Raw genomic sequence first — 17,887 nt, 5'->3', positions numbered from 1 at the left:
CCTGTTTGGTCGCTATGAATGATTGTCGGGATTACTTTTTCTAGTCTAGATGTGAAAGCCTTAGTGATCATTTTAATATCAGTGTTAATTAGTGAAATCGGACGGTAACTTGATGGAAGGGTGGGGTCTTTTTCTGGCTTTAATAAAAGTGTAATTGCTGCTGTATTCATGTGTGGGCGTATGTGACCATTAGTTTTAATTTCTGTTACTACTCTTAAGAATAGTGGAACAAGCATTAACCAGAAGTGCTTAAAAAATATAGCCGGATAACCATCCGGGCCAGGTGCTTTGCCATTTGGCATACTATCTGGAGCACTGTACAACTCGTTTATAGTAAGTGGCGCATCTAACATATCTTTATATTCAGTAGTTAACTGAGGTATATTTAAACTACTGAGGAATGCCTCAATACGCTCTGGGTTAGGCTTATTAGTTTCTGAGTATAGGTTGTGATAATAGTTATAAAAAATTTGATTAATTTCTTCTGGTGATTGTGTACATTCACCAGTTGTCCGTTTAATAGCCGTTATAAGCGATTTTTCCCGATTGCGTTGAATTTGGTTTGCAAGAAATTTACCTGATTTGTTATTATATTCAAAGTTGTTGTATCTCAATTGTTGTATTATAAACTCTGTCTTTTTAGTTAGCAAAAATAATAATTTTCATCCGTTGGGTGGATCAATTTGATTCAAATTTCAGGTTAATTCATGTGTTGTCTCAAATGTCGCAAAAACGTCATAGAAATGTCGCGAAATGACAGAGACGACAACCTCATACTTGGCGAATTCAACATTCGTAACGTTCGACAACGTTCGCAGCTCACTGGGTTCAAATTGGTAAAACAATGTAATTAATTGAGTTGATTGCTTGACCACGTTTTCTACACTTTTTACAGGCCTGTGACCAGAATGGAGATAAAGTGTGCAGTTGCAGTAGTCTTCATGTGGAGAACATGTCCGTGTGTCTGGCTGCTATCCAGAAGCTAGTAGAATACATCAACTTCAACTTCATAGAGGATCACTCTGCTTTATCAGCCGACCTGTCATCCTACAACGAAGGATCAGATGTTGAGGTTCATGCTGTTTCTATGAGGAAAAATGAAAGTGATCCATCTGATTTTGGTCTTAGCTTTGGAAACATCCCAATTTTCGGGGACCCTGATGGAAGAAAAAAGGGAGGACCAAGGAGGAGAAGAGATCAGAGCCCCATCATGCATGTGGGCTGCATCTGGGTAACAGAAGTGAGAAAGGGAAGCCCAGCAGCTTGCTGTGGCAGAATCAAACTGAGAGATGAATTGCTATCACTAAATGGGCAGCTAATGGTGGGAGTGGATGTTACCGGAGCCAGGTAAGTTTACTCAAAAAATCATTGTCAGTCAACCAATTTTTGTGTGAAAAGTAAGATAGCAAAGATCAAATTTTATTTTAAGATTTAATTTTACATTACAAATACAAGAAAATCATGATAGTATCCCACAAGGATAACCAGGGCTATACCTTGGTTTCATAATTGTCAGTGCGCAATAGCATCGGTTATTTGTGTGTGTAAATTCATAACCGAATATCATAGTTATCTTACAAAATATTTTAATGGTCATACTTGTTCTGACTTTTGAACTTCTATTATGCATACACAATATCACGAACAATTGGACACATGGTGGTCGTCCATGACCATGCATTGGGGTTGTTGACATTCTGTTTATGTTGCATTGTTGCACTGTATCAAATCTTGGCTCTGATTCAACAAAAGTAATTTTTAAATACAAAAATCATATAAAACAGATGACATTTATAAACAGTGCTGGGAATAATGACGTTACAGTATAAAAAGTCAACATTGTCGACATTGCATCAACACCCTACACGATCATGAATTGTATTTTGCTACATTGTGACAGAGGAGTAAGTGTGAAAGCTTTGACATCAACAATTTGATTCTCATAGGGAATAGTTTTTAATATCATTGCCTCCATGACAAATAATTAACATGGCTGTGAGGTCATTATTTGTTGTGCGGTCATGTTTTCTTTAGGTGAAATGCATACGTGTACAGTGTACACAAACTTACAGGGGTCACCGGGGGACACCCTCTGGAGCCAGGCCTGCAGGTGGGGCTCGAAAGCGAGCGTCTGGTGGCCGGGACCAGCCCAAAAATCCAATGTGGTTCCCCTTCCCATGTGCTCTCCCACCTGGGGGAGGGGCCAAAGGGGTCGGGCGCACTGTGAGCTGGGCGGCAGCCAAAAGCGAGGGCCTTGGCAGTCCGATCCCCGGCTTACAGAAGCTAGCCCAAGGGACATGGAATGTCACCTCTCTGGCAGGGAAGGAGCCCGAGCTTGTGTGCAAAGCTGTGAAGTTCTGACTAGATATAGTCAAACTCACCTCCACACAAGGGGTGCAACGGTTTCAGATTTTGGTGTACGATTATAGTCTGAGAAAAACGGTTTAAAAAAATGTGGTTTTACGGTTTTTACGGTTATTCTTTTAGCCTTAAAAAAAAAATCACATCAGCATTCTTTGCAAATGTTTATTTTTAACAACAATAAATAACTAAAAATACATTTAAAAGAAGTTGCTGCCTTTTAAAACAAATACAGCAGATTAGACATAGATGGCTCGTAGGCTCTTAAAATAGGGCCTTGGCACTATGTATTAAAATGTGCCCTCTTTTTCTTTAATCTTTAAAAAAAATCCTCAGTCCCACACACACACACCCTCCCAGAACCCGAGCAGTGTTCTGTTACTGGACTTCTGTGTTCATCATGGATTGTCCATAACGAACACCATGTTCAAACATCAGGGTGTCCATATGTGCACTTGGCACCAGGACACCTGGGCTGCAGTTTGATGATCGACTTTGTGGTTGTGTCATCGGATTTGTGGGTGCATGTTTTGGACACTCGGGTGAAGAGAGAGGCGGAGCTGTCAACTAATCATCACCTGGTGGTGTGTTAGCTTCGATGGTGGGGAAAGACCCAAACATATTGTGAGGGTTTGCGGGGAACGCCTGGCAGAGTCTCCTGTCAGAAAGTGTTTCAACGCCCACCTCAGACAGAGCTTCTCCCTTATCCCTGGGGAGGCGGAGGACATTGAGTCTGAGTGGACCAAGTTCCGCGCTTCCATTGTTGAGGCGGCCAATTGGAGCTATGGGCATAAGGTGGTCGGTGCTTGTCATGGTGGCAATCACTGAACCGCAGTACCCGTTTTGTTTAAAATGTTTATTGAAAAATTTAACATCCATCCAATTTCTACATTTAAAGAAGATGCGGTTGGTACTGCAGTGGCTGGCCAGTCTTGCCGCGGTCTCTCGACCACTATGCGACAGCCACACGTGGACAGGCAGGGTTTTATTGAACTGGGCGTCTTACTTTCAGGTTAGAAAAATAGCCAGCAAAATAACTCATATTTCATAAGAAATTACTTCTCCATTGTTTCAACTTTAGATTTAATCATATATGCCTATACTTAATGGAGGAAAGGCTTAAAATACTGTGAAATGGCTCCTTTCAAATACTGGGGAAATGCCATTAAGATCACACCATTGCCATGTTCTGAAATATCTGAATATGTTAAGCTTCAATCATTAAAACAAAGTTGCAAGTTTTATTTTCATGTGGAAGTGCTTACATGCAGTAGTATAGCAATGAGGAGTGCTGCCTCAGGGAACTGCAAAATAAAAAAATAAAATAGAAAAACTTTCTTCGGACAGAAATCTTTTACTGTCAGGGGGTTAAGATGTGGAATGAGCTACCCACTAACTTGAAAGCATTACAAAATTATAAGCATTTTAAAGTTAAACTGACAAAATGGCTAGTCTAATATCAGGCCTGCATGCATTTATAGAGTGTGCGTGTGTCTGTATGTGGGCCGGGTGGTCAGTGCTGGTACATGTATTTGCATCCCTCTATTTTACAAATGTGTATTTTCTAATGTGATTATGTATTTTTTTTTTGGGTTGTGTTTGTCTAAAAGTTCTTCAAGGAACGGGCATTGGAAATTAGCATTAGCTACAAATGCTGTGATCTTGTGCATTAGAGATTGTTTTTGTGTGTGCCTATTCAAATAAACATGAAAATGAAAAATAAATAAATAAAATAAGTAACTATAACTAATTAATAGATTTTAAAGTAACATGCCCAGAATTGTTTATAAATCGCACTGTCAACTTTGGTGGAAAGATTCCTATTATATATGTTTATTTTTATTTTTATTACACCAAATAACTAAAACTGCAGAGAAGTCTGTTGGTAAAACAAATCTGTTGTTTCCCCAGTGACACTGGTGACATGTTATGTACAGTATAGTCACTCCCATTTACTTGTATTTTAATGTGTATTTCCAGTTACCTGGTTGATCAGTGCTGGAATGGAGGCTATATTTACCTTGTACTGCTACGGCGAGTCAAGCGAAAAGCTCCTCTCCCTCCCTGTGGTGTTGATGGCAGTCTAAGTACTTTCATCAGTAATGACTGCTGTGATGACCTGCCACAGTGCACTTCCACTGACTCCATTGACAGTCCTGTAACGTGCAAACGTACACGCAAATTTGGTGTCATATCACGGTCGCCCTGCAAAAGAGACAACAAAGATGATACTGACTCTGAATTTCAGAGTTATTATAGTGACTTCAGCTCCTCTAGCTTTGTTGAAGGAGGAGTCTGCCCTTCAAAGGAGAAAACGGGACGTATCTTCTCTACACATCTGCCTACAGAAGAAAATCAAGACACATTACCTCATTTCAAAGTTGCCCACCATCATCTCCACAATGCAGCCACTGCTCCACTGCCTTCAAGGAGTCACAGTCAACTGTTGGAAAGTAAAAAAGAGTCTTTCTGCAGTCAACCTTCTAACCAGGTAATTCAGGCATTCTTATCTCCGTAAGGCATGATTGTATTGTGATTTTCAGTTCCACCTTTTTTCCATTTTATTGCTAACAACACTTTTTGTGATGCTTCCTCTTTTGCCCATATGTTACCTCAGTTGTATTGCTATTGGCAGTAAAAAAAAATTAAAACTATTCCGTTACAGTAAAAACATGTAATCAGATTACAGGTACATTGATTAAAAATGGGGATTAATTCGAGGGATTAATATTCCTACGGGGGGCGGGGGGGCATGCATGCTACGCTGAACTTCTTGCTAGCTGAGTTACATCTTCCGAACAAATATCCCTCCCACCAATTCACCTTACACAATATGGCCAAACTCGTGACTGGGATAAAAGTTCATTTTGCAGTTAATGTCACGCAGGGTCATCCTCATAGCATTATTAGTGCATGTGTGCGTGTGGGTGAAATTAGCTACCATGGGAAATTGTCTGTCTGTCTGTCTGTAGGGCGATATGCAATAAATCAATTAATTGCACGATAATAAAAAATTAGCTCGATAAATTTGCCGGGCGCGATAATTTTCAGGCATGTATGTGCGTGTTTGTTTACATACGTCATCAACATTCGCGCTGGTCCGTTGCTTCACTCTATAAGTCACTGGGTAAAGCAGCTTTTTTCCCTTTCTATTCACTCAAACACACGCGCACATGGTCTCCTGGGTGGGTAAGCGAACCCACGGCACCACTCCGCCACCCGAAGCCCGTAATGAAGAAACACACTCCTCAATGTCAATTAGCATTTATTGACAGAGATGAAGGAGTCCTGCAGAGTTACAAACATAAGATGGCTATAAACTTACATAGAATAGATAGACAACATTAAGAATGACTACCCAACTAATAATAATATATGAAACATGTAGACTTTCATGAATAACGTCAGCAGCTTGAGTAGCACTGTGGTCCTGTAGGCAACATAATGGACAAATGGAGAACGGCCTTCGAGAGACAGTGCTAGAAATCTAATCCCCCAGTCACCCCTTGTGGCCGGACGAAACCGCTACATTCCCCCCAGTTCAGACGCCTATGGACACATAGGTAGAAGGACTCCAACGGCCACTCTCAGGCACATAGCGCTTGGGCGGCTTCCTCACACGGCATTGACGAGGGGGTAGGGGTGACAAAGGTGGCGACTGAGATGACGAAGTTGCCGTTGGGTCCGCATCGGCCCATGGGGCCTGAGGGAGGCCCATCACCAGGCGCAGACACAGCCACATCCGAGGCCGAGTTGCAGGCCACATCCATCGACAGTCAAGGGTCCCCCTGGGACATCACCGGGCCCGTAAGGACCGATTGGGGCTCCTGTACCTGGGCAGAGCGCAGTGGTAACGATCCCGCTGGATAAAGTCCAATGGAGGGGGCGGCCGGTATGAAGGCGCCGAGGAACCGACTGTTGCAAAAAGTCAGACCTGTCGACCTTGACGCGGTACTGATCGTGGCCCAGCGACTCCACCACCACACCAGACCTGTCCCACTTACAAGGGCTTGGGCCCAGCTGATTCTGGATGAACACCGTCTCGCCAAGCACCAGTGGGCAGAGGGGCCTCGAATGAGCCCTTAGCGATTCAGTGGTACGGGTCAAGCGGGTACGGAGAGCATCCTCCTTGGTCGCCCATGCCTGGCGCCATAGAGGACGGATGTGCGGGTTGGAGAACTTTTCCAGCCGATTGACAAAAGACAGCGAGTCTGTGAGAGGGTGACCAAAGATAATCTGAGCTGGGGAGAGGTTGCAATCAGGGTCAGGGGTGTTGCTCAACTGCAACATGGCACGCAGAAAGCGGTCATGGGTAGCTGCCAGTAGGGCCGGTATTAGAAACAAGGAGTCGCTTAGCAGTCTTCACAGCGACCTTAGCTCTCCTATTCAACTCTGGGAAACCGACCAAGGACACACAATGTCTGACGCACCATATACGGAAGAAGTTCTCAGTGTGGCTTGCCACAAACTCAGGACCACCATCGCTCGAAAGTTTCTCAGGCACCCCGAATGTGCTGAGCCACCTAAATCTGTAGAGCTCAGGACCTCCACCGAGCCGATCCCCAATAACCAAGTAGTGGCGCCCGTTGTAGTCAAAGAAGTCAGCAAACACAGCCTCGAACGGGGTGGATGGCGGCGACGATGGTAAGGACGGTGTGTGTGAAGGGGCATTGCGGTTGCAGTCAGCACAGCCATGTCTTGTAGAGTGTATCTCCTTGGCCATCCCAGGCCAGTAGACTATAGCACGAGCACGCTGCTCCATCACAGAAAAACCCTGGTGAGCAGCATGGAGATGCCGAAGGACTCTACCACGCAGGGATAGAGGGATCACGATGCGGTCGTGATACAGCAGGACACCCTGCGCGTTGATGGATTCGCAGGCTGGGGACAGGCCCCCCAGGGCAGGGTCGCTCGCATCAATCCTACCCTCGGTCTTGATGAGGTACAGGATGCGGGCGAAGCTGCAGTTTCCTGTGCGAGGAGGGACCATGATATTGCGCCGAGATCCTGTGCATCTTCACGGCTGGCGGCCATTAGTGCTGACTCCACCGCATCAGGCACGCTACACGACTTCAATGATGGCCCATTCACTGATCCAGAGGGAGAAGGATGCCTCGAAGCAGCATCAGCGGAGTGGTTACTCTTGCCAGGCAGGTGCACAATGTCGAAGCGCCATGGGAATGTGCATTGTTTAAGTTTGAACAGGCGAGAGTTAATTATTTCATCCAGCGACCTATTGCCGAAGATCTTTACCAGAGGCTTATGGTTGGTAACCACGAGGTTGTCACAACCCTGAGTGAAATACTTCGTTTGCTCAAGTCCCCACAGCAAGGGCCTCACATTCGATGGCAGCATAGCATTGTTCCGCTGACGACAGGAAACGAGAACCAGACAAGGTGATCCTCCAACCCCCTGAGCAACAATCAGGTACACAAGAGGCGCAATTGCAATGCTGTTGAAGCAGGAAGTAACCAATACCAAGCCTGGAGCAGTCAGGGCGAAGGCCGCAGCGTTTCTGCATGTTGTAAATCTCCACAACCTCACGGATGGCTCAGATAATGGACAGCTTGGACGCCTGGAAGGCTTCCTCCAGTTCAGAAGACCATGAGAACTTACAGCGGGGGCTAAGGAATTGCTTGAATGGTGCCATCATGTCACGTAATTGCGCATAGTTGGCCACCTGGTTGACAAGGCCGAACCAGCTCCTAATATCTGTCGTAGACACCGGGGAGGGAAAGTCTCTAATTGCATCCAAGTACTTGGTGAGTGTTTCGATGGAGGCGTCAGAGACTCTGAAGCCGGCAAAATCAATGCTTTTCACCGCAAATTGGAACTTCTCTGCATTCAACACAATCCCCCGACACCGACCGGCAGGATGCCGCTGCCACACCACAACCGGGGACTGTAGAGAGCTTGGCAAAGAATGCCCCTAGCGGTTGGCAGCAGACAGACCGAGACTGACACGGTAAATGACGTTGCGGGGAAATCCACAGGCGAGGAACTCCTCTAGAGACCAAATGTTCGATTGTGCGCCAGTGTCTGCGATGGCGGATATATTCACTGCTTTGACTGAGCCCCGGTCCCTGATGCCGCTTTCCAGTCCAACTGGCCTGTCGATTGAGATAGCGACGGACACGCGGAGGTCGTCCCGTAGCTTGGCTTTTCTCCATTCACCCTTAGTAAAGATGTTTTGCTCGAGTCTGATGGGTGTGGGTTTGTGGATACCACTGTGTGTTGTTGCAGCGCGGCGCCGGACCCTACGACGTCGCCCGGGTTCGGCTCTGGACGGAATTAATGAAACCGCAGAGATTTTTTTTTCTTCTTCTAAGAAACCGCAGAGATTGGCTCCGACTCCATGGCGGCCTGATGACCCTCTGTCGGTGGCTACTGTTGCCTCTTGTGCCGACAGGCCCTTTCGCATTCAATGCAGATCTGGTGGGGCTTGGTGTTCCACCCTCGAGGCCCTTCAGTGAAAATCTTAAATAGGCTTTTACAGTCAGGGCACTGTCTGGTTTTGTCTGCTGGGAGCGGCATCTATACGTGGATCTCTTTTATGGCTCTGAAATGACGACATCGCTGACAGGGTGGGTGATGGGAGAGCATCACGAGCCATTTCTTTGCTTTTGACTAGTGCAATCACATCATTCACAGGCCTACGCAGGACATCAGGTATACACAGTGTAGCACGGCGTATGTCCGAGTCATAGATGTCATTTTTCAAAACATCACGGATGAGGTGGTCAGTAAAGTAAAGTCCACATCACTCCCAAACTCACATACTGCAGCGTAGCCGCATGTCTCCGCTTTTCCCCACACTCTGGCAGCAAAAGCTCGGAACGTTTCATCGTGTTCCTGGCGCAACTGAAGCAGCTTGGTGTGTAGGACACAAGTGGCCATTGGGATGACAGCAAGCGAACGCATAGCGGCGATGAGATCTGGCAAGGGCCTGGAAGCAGCATTGGGATTGGCTTTCAACAGGCTGTCAGTTTCGGGCCTTGAAAGGCTGGCGCCTGAGCTGATGCCTGGACAGGCGGGTTCTGATGCACAAAGCTATGATTTGCCAATAAAGCCATGGCGAGGGCCTCAGACACGTCAGTAGTGCTGAAAGCACAGCCAGGGATGCAACATTCAACGATGATCATGGCTCCTTCATGAAGAAACACACTCTTCAATGTCAATTAGCATTTATTGACAGAGATGAAGGAGCCCTGCAGAGGTACAAACATATAATAGATAGACAACATTAAGAATGACTACCCAACTAATAATAATATATGAAACATGTAGACTTGCATGAATAACATCAGCAGCTTGATATAAATTGAGAGTAGCACTGTGGCAACAACATGTCCTGTAGGCAACATAACAAAATGGAGAACTGCTCCGCAAGAAATCTAATCCCCGAGTGACCGCTAGTGGCCGGAGGAAACCTCTACACGTAAAGCGGCTTTTAAAACCAGTTTTAACTTTTTGGTTCGCATGTGTCCCATCGGGTCTTCATAAGCACACGCAATTCTCTTTCTCATTTGTGAGCAGCGGCAGTTGCGCTGGTAATATCCATGTATGATCATTGCTAGTAGCGCACCACAGCTATCGGTGTGATTTTTATTCATTGCTTGTGCTTCAAAGCCTGTCGAAAAAGAAACACTCGCTACGTGCACCACTCTTGCAATTCTGTGCTGCTCAGTGAGATGCGAGCTTTACCAAAGACACTGGGTAAGACCATGGGTACTAACTTTCCTGTCACAACTGATTCCTAAACCGTGCTTAGCGTATTGAGGAGTGAATCATCTTGCCATGCACTCTTGGAGGCGGTGCCGTGCCAAAGTAGTTACCCACGGAAAAATCTGTATCCCCTGCAGCGGTTACGCATGTTTTTCAATAAACGCATGAAGGCACGTGTGTTTTTGAGTTTTACAAACAAGGTTTTGCAACAAGAAAAATAATATTTATCGCAGATAAACAAAAGCAAGACAACGCTCGCATTCTGCAATGGACTCAAGGTGCGTTCAATGACCACACACGCAGTAGGAAATCGCAGCATACATAGAAAAAGTTCAAACGACTGATGAATGTTAATGTTTTTTCTGTTTTCTTCCACAATTTTTAAGTTTAAGTTTATGGTTAGGGTAAGGAACAAGGAACATTTTCGAAAAATCGCCACTTATGCGGTAAAAGTTCTAAGATCCCGCGGCAGGGGATACACACCTCCTCGGGGGCAACCGCTCCGGCACAACAGCGGCGCATTTGGCGCATCAGTTTCACCGTGAGGGCCTCTGAGTAGTAAGGACAGCGATCATTTGGAAATAATGCGGACAAATGGAGCTGGTATCAAAGCCGAACACAACTGCTCATGTGGGGGAATTCTTTGGATTTATTTATTATACCATTATCATTATATTAGTTGAAAAATTATATGAAAACCGCAATATTATCATTTATTGCAATACATTCTGGGGTAATTTGTTGCCAAGCAAAATTTCTTATCGTGACAGGCCTGTCTGTCTGTCTGTCTGTAAGGTGCTTTTCAGTGACAATTCTAAAACAGCATATGGCCTTGAATCAATCAATCAACCAATCTATACTGTACATGCATTAAAATGGTTGCCAAATATACAAGGATTTTTGCTATTGGTAGGCTGCAAATAGCAGGGGCGCGCTGTATAGAAATATATATTGTGGTATTTATTTTTATTTTGACTTCATGAGTATACTTGATATTGGAGTAATTCAAAGTTATCCAGTTGCATTACTTCAATATCACGGTACTTGTATTACGTTACTAACTACATTTTTTAGCAGGTCACTTAACTGTCACAGAATACATTTTAAAATTAACCCTGCCAACCCTGGCTATTGGTATAAAATTCATTCCTGATGTCGATGTTGGCATGCGGCGAATTTTCTCCTGTGTTAATTGTCGCAAAGCAAGCAGGTTCAATGTGCGCGTTGTGCCGTCCTCTATGTCCACAAAATGAAACGACTCGTGCATAGGTGGTTGATGAGGCATTTCAAATGAAGGTTCTCAGACTAATTCCTCTGTGTTCCTTATCCCAGTAGGTTCTGGAAACGCGTTTTTCACAACATTTGTCAGGGGTAGCAGTTTGAAACATTGCTTTTTTTAGTCACAGATTCAACTTCTTCTGCTTGTTCATACAAAAGGCAATAGCGCAACAAGTTCTGAAGTTGTGCAAGTTATTTTAAATGCAATAGGGGCTTAGGATGGTTTAGTTAAGGGAAAATTTAAATGTTCAAATAAAGAGCAACATTATGGCCAGAACCCGGAAGTGTAAGTCTATCGCAAAATCGTTTCTCCACGAGAGCCCTCAGGAATAAGGTGGATTGCATTGACGTGCATGTATTATTTGGCAGGCTTTATTTTTAATTTATTTTGTTTATTTCCATTTATATAATGTTTTTAATTTAATTATAAAATACAAATACAATTTTATTTTTAATCTAAATTTTTATTTTCACTTTTATTGATTTATTTACTTTTTATTTGGGCAGTTTTGGTCCTCCATACCTCTGAGCAAGAAAATTCTTACTTTGCTAGTCTTGCTCCACTTGCATAAGTAATATAAAAGCTAAAAAAAAGAAAGGTGCATTTTAAAAAAATATGCATTTTTAAAAACTTCATACTGTAAGTCAGTTTCATGACGAAAACACTCGTTCGTCAGACTTGACGGAATGCCCACCTCTGTGTGTTAGCTCTAATAATGTTCTGCATCATCTTTGTGGCACGGCTGTTCTTGGACGTGCAATGTACAACAGCATGCCTGCAACCAATATGAATACACAATTAAAATAACCTTGTACACATTATCACAACCACCATCACCAATGTTAAACACAAAAGTAATAAAGGAGAAACCAAGATGGAAAATGTTGGTGTATCTTAAACCAGGGCAAGTGGTCAAGTTAGCTGGCCAAAACTAACATTACCTGTATATGCAACTTAATTAACTCAATAATGTGACTCATTTCCTGCCCTTTTTGTAACACTGGTGTCTTGAGTCAGCCCTTCTCATTTTCAAGTTATCACTAGTGCAAGCGCTAAATTACAATTGCAAGCGTTGATTTACTAAATTGCACTAATGTTGTATCTTATTATCTATCATGGTGCTATGCTGCTGTGTCTAGACACGCATTTAAATTGCAAAGGAATGGTCTAAATATTTTACATTGTGAAGTGGGATTCTTATCATTTATTCATGAATTATTTACATGTATAATTAATAATGCTTGAAGGGGAAATTTTACACTACGTAGAGGTCCATACGCATGCTGACATGCAAGGAGAAACGTCAGTGATCGGGCGAAACAAAACAGTCAGCAGTGTGATATGGAGTCAAAAATGGTTGGAATCATGTAGACCAGTTCAATGCGAAGTTATTTTTTTTTAAATCTTCAAATTATTTGCGTAGTACTGAAACTTTGAGTGAATTAAATCAATTTATGTACAACTGTAAATGCGAAGAAACCAGAGTGACAAGTAGTGGTTAAAAATGTGGGTCATAGACAGGCAGCTGGTGTATTAACCCATATCAGAAGGATTTTGAATATAAATCCATGTCACGTGCTTTTAATGGAAAGTTGTTGAATATCTTATGAACCCACAAGCTGATTGACAAAACATGTCAATAGCACTTGTACTGTTCTTTGAAGAATAAAACAAAAAATCACTCTGTTTTGAATTCATTTTTATGCCTTAAAGGTTTTTCTGTGCAACAGGGAAGTTTGATATCATTAATATTGGGCAGAATCCTGGCATCACAAAGCCACTACTTTTCATAAAATGAAAAAAAAAACACATCTTTCTTGAGTTACCAAACATCACATTGTTAAAAATGGTACTGTACCTTATAATGCTGTCATATAGGCTACTGTTGTGTACCGATACAAACAATATTTCAAAAACGTATACATATTTTTTTAACGTTGTCCTGCACTCCCAAAAACGTATTTATACGTTTTTTAATGCTAGAGCATACAGAAGGCTTTGATACGGCTTCTGACATAATGAGGTCACTTAAAGCAATGGTAATTATTACTAAAAACGGCCAGCAGGTGGCAGAAGAGTATAAGAGCTCAACCAGGGCCATGTTGCAACAAGCTCTTTTTGCCAGTATTTTCAACAGGTTTGTGAATAATGATGAAACCTAGCTATATTCTAATGCTAATTGCTGCAAAACGGAAATAGATAGAAATATACTTTTTTCCCTGATGAAAGAAGAAACTCTAATCTTTCTTTTGGTAGGTTCCATGTTTTTATAGCCATAGAAAACATTATTCTGTGGGCCTTGCAAAATCAGTCAATATCTAGTAAATCAGCCGGGAGTGAAAGGGGTTGCTTCAGTGAAAATGACTGGGAGTGAATGAGTGAATTGGAGATACGACATTTATGACTTGGGAGCATAGGGATAGGATACTGTCATTGATAAGAATGGTACATTTACATGCAGGCAATATTCGGGTTATGGTCAGAATTCGGGTTTACACGTGTACATGCGCAAGTTGACAGAGTTACCCCCGTATACATGGTGTTTGGAATAACCCAATATAAGGGGGCGAAGCATGGATGACGTCGTGGCAGAAATAGACTTCATTTTCGCTTCTAACTTTAAATCAATAAAATACATTATATTCATGTCACTCACCACGCTAAATAAAGTAGTCGGTTTCCTACTCGGTCCAGAAGTGTGGTTCTTCTCGGTACAGGCCAGAAGCACAGACTTACTTGTTGGGATAAAGCGGAACTATGTGTGTGTCATCTAATGTTCCTACACGGACGTGTATTGTTGAACACTGCAAGCTGGAGATAAACATTGTTTAAGCATTACGAGTGGTGTTGCGTCTGTCTCACATGAATAGTTAACCTGTCACAAACTGTGGCATTTTCGCCATAGAGACACAATATAACGTGAAAACGCTGCGGAGAAATCAATGTATTTAAGCAAGGCCCGTACGTGTAGCGAGTGAGACGGCGCTACGCACACAAGTCGTTACTACAAAAACCAAGATTCCTTGCGAATACAAATAAGCAAAGAAGAGGAAAAGGAGACGAAGAAGAGGTTGTGAGCATGCGCACAACGAAAAGCAATGCCCCGTTGATTCAAAGTATCCCGATTGCGTTTATATGAACCAGTATTCCGGTTATGAAAGGGGTAACCCAGGGGCCTTATCCGGGTTTTTAAAAACCAGAATAAGAGCATATTCGGGTTATTGCGCGTTGTACATGGCCTTTCAAAAGTTTTAAAAGTGTTATTGCCTGCATGCAAACATAGTCACAGATTTTACAGCCAGGTCAATAGATAATTATAATCATGTTACTCACTCCACTAATAGTCGGTTTCCTCCCTCCTTGCTCCAAAAGTGTACTTCTGTGCTGTGTTGCTATGTTTCACCATTTTTGTTTACCCCTGCTTGTGTATTTCCAGTGGGTTGCGTGCCCGACGCACGGACTTATAGACAGTCATATATGTGTGTATATATACACACTGGCATTTTTTTGCTATAGACAGAAAATAATGTGAAAATGAGAAAGCAATGTATTTAAGTTAGGCTCCTTTAGTGAGTGACAACGTAAGGTGGCCGCCGCACATACAAGTAGTTCCTGTACGCCAAAGACCAATATACATACAATACAAACCAAATTTCCAATAAAAGGTGTGTTCATTGCATTTTTCTAACCCAAATATTTGGGTTAGAAAAAGAATAACCCAGGGCTCTAATACAAGCATATTTTGGGTTTTGCATGTGTTGACATGGCCTTTCAGAACTCGAATACTGTATTGCCAATATTCGGGTGTGAAAGGGTTATTGACTGCATGTAAATGTAGACAAAGTCTGCAGTTGAATTAAGCCTTTGGAAATAAGAAAAGATTTGTAAATAGTACTTATAGTATTTATGTAGCGCTTACTTTTTTGAGGGGCATTATTGGGGTCCTCTTCAATAGGAATAAGCCGATTCTCAACCCCCCACCTCGGACTAAAGACCCAGACTGAACTTTTTTTTTATTTTTACGTTTTATTGCACACTTTTTACTATTTTGCACATCCTTTTTTTACAGTGTGTATAATTGTGCCTTATTTTAAATTTTCATTTTTGTGTTTTAAAATAAAGACTCTTCAATGCCGACATTTGTTCATGTGTTTAATTGAAATTCAATTAATTTGATTAATTTGTAAAAGAAAAAATACAATATAAAGCAATGAGTAAAGTAAAAGAAATGAAAGGTGACAGACAGAAGTGAAACTTGTTTTGTCTGCCCCTGATCAACACAAAAAAAAGAAAAAACAAAATGGATGACAGCGAGCAAAAAAAAAGGCATAAAGCAAACATGTTTTCATGTGAAATATCTATATGGAGTTGCATCTTTCAGCTCTTACATGTGTTTCCAAGCTAAAGTAATTACAGCAATCAAGCCACATATGTAAAAATGGTATTGTTATCTTAAAAGTAGACAACACTAGTGACACTGTAGAACGCTAACGGTTTTTCAGGTAGCACATTAGAGCAGCACGAGCCGCACCACCTGTATCAACCCCACCATTAAGCTGTGCATCTGGCTGATTTAGGTGAACAGGATTTGCCCACTCCTGTTTGAAGTCTTCACCATGGCTTTCACACAGGTTGTGGAGCACATTGCACGTGATCACCATCGATTTGACCAAATCAGTGTTACAGTAATTTATTTTCAGAAGACAACGCCATCTGCCCTTTAGCCGCCCAAAAGCATTTTCCACCACCACTCTAGCTCTGCTTATTCTGTAATTGTAGTTTGTCTGTTCTTCTGTGAGGCGACCATTGTCCATGAAGGGTTTCATGAGCCAGTTGGTCTGCGGATATGCAGCATCACCCAGTATGTAGTATCCCATGTCATGTCCCTCAACGACACGTGTTGGTCCTGGGAACTTGTCGTCAAGTCCAGACCTGCGCAGAACTCTGGCATCATGCATGCTGCCAGGAAGCCCAGCAAAAACATTCCAAAATAATCCTTTGCCATCCACAACAGCCTGCAGGACAATGGAATACCAGCCTTTTCGGTTAAAATACTGTGTGTGGTACTCCTGTGGTGCTTGGATGAGGATATGCGATCCATCTATTGCACCGATACATTGTGGCAGTCCCCATCTATTTTCAAAATAGTTTGCCATTTCCCGCAGTATGACTGCATCTGGAAACTGGAGAACTTGAGGCCAAAGTATATTTTCTACAGCTGAACAAAAGTCCTTCAAACACTTGCAAGTAGTTGATCGGCTGACTCCAAACAAGTGGGATATGCTTCTGTAGTCTTCATGTGTTGCCAGCTTCCACACTGCGATTGCAACCCTTTGCTGGAGTGGCACGCAGAGGCGAAAATTCGTATCCTGCTTTTCCATCGCAGGTTGCACGTGTTCACACAATTACCTAAAAGTTTCCTGTGACATCCTGAAGTTCTGCAGCCACTGATCATCAAAGAAAGTCTGAACCACAACTTTCTCGTGCGTCTGAGAATACTCTGCAACACAGTATAATTTAAAGTAAATCATTTGAACCCGACGCATAAACACGACATGAAATGTGCGCGTATTTTTCTTAAAATATCTAAATTAGATATAAATATCTTACCCTTCGTATCCATGTGCGACGACGACATGCATTCTCTGCAAAATACTTTTCCACAAAAAGGAGTCTCCTTATAATCCTTTGTCTATTTTCTTTCCACTCACTGATAGACTTTTTGAATTCTTCGTCTAGACACCGTCTCCTCTCATTCAAGCCTTCCATCCACGCCATGTACACAAACATGAAAATCAGAAAAACTTTCCTCGCTCTGAGTTTTCCGACGCGCTTGGATGACGTCACGGGAGAAACCGTCGCACAGCGATTACGTGTCGACCGAAACACATGACATCGCGAAATGGCCGTACTCCGCAGTGAGACACGGCCACAAGAGGGCCGATTGAGAGGACGGTTCCTGTGTTAGTCCCGTCCCTCTCCCCATAACCGAACGTCCTGCGGTGGAAACGCGGCTCTGGTGATAAATTGACACAATTTCACCTCTAGCAGCCTTACCTTCTCTCAATTGAATAGAGGAGGGAAAACTTTCCCGACCTCTGTCTGGGAATGTAACGTCATGTGCAGGTTGTGTACGTGAAGAAGGGAAAATGCAGTTTCACTTTCCGGCCACAGGTGGCAGCAGCGATTCAAAATTCAATTTTCTGCGTTCAGTAGCTTTAAGTAGGAAGATGAGTAAAGGCATACTTGACTAATTTGTTGTCATTTTCAACAGTAAGAAGAAAATATTTGCTCTCTAATTAATGTGATAACTTCATTATTTTTCATGAATGATTAATACCTTTAAAAATAACCCGTGCTCAGGAAACAGGTAAAGACCAATCATGGCTCAGTTTGCTGACCAAACCCAGAAAACAGGTAAACCTTGCTTGGTCGTTACCTATTTCCTCAGCACAGATGATGTCATCTTCAGTCGATAGCAAATAGAATAGTGGCCGTTTCTCAATATGAAGAACACAGAGT

General features: G+C 42.8%; 1 protein-coding gene across 8 annotated transcripts in view; it reads left to right on the top strand.

Moving 5' to 3' along the window:
* Positions 1 to 17,887, top strand: part of pdzd2 (PDZ domain containing 2) — a 104,382-nt gene that overhangs the window by 23,386 nt on the left and 63,109 nt on the right. For 6 of the 8 annotated variants that reach the window (XR_015094830.1, XM_086075926.1, XM_086075927.1 and 3 more), the window contains exons 4-5: positions 896 to 1,347; positions 4,342 to 4,852. Coding sequence is in view for 7 of the 8 variants with exons in the window: in XM_086075926.1 (XP_085932052.1) it covers positions 896 to 1,347; positions 4,342 to 4,852 (963 nt within the window). In the remaining variant the exon portion in view is untranslated. Of the gene's footprint in view, positions 1 to 895; positions 1,348 to 4,341; positions 4,853 to 17,887 lie in introns of those variants that run through there. The other 2 variants (XM_086075928.1, XM_086075930.1) reach the window with 2 other exon arrangements.

The sequence above is a fragment of the Leptonotus elevatus genome, chromosome 5, assembly GCF_054856555.1.
Source record: "Leptonotus elevatus isolate MCC_2025b chromosome 5, RoL_Lele_1.0, whole genome shotgun sequence".
In the NCBI taxonomy this organism is placed as follows: domain Eukaryota; kingdom Metazoa; phylum Chordata; class Actinopteri; order Syngnathiformes; family Syngnathidae; genus Leptonotus; species Leptonotus elevatus.
This window is presented reverse-complemented; position numbering and strand designations above follow the sequence as displayed.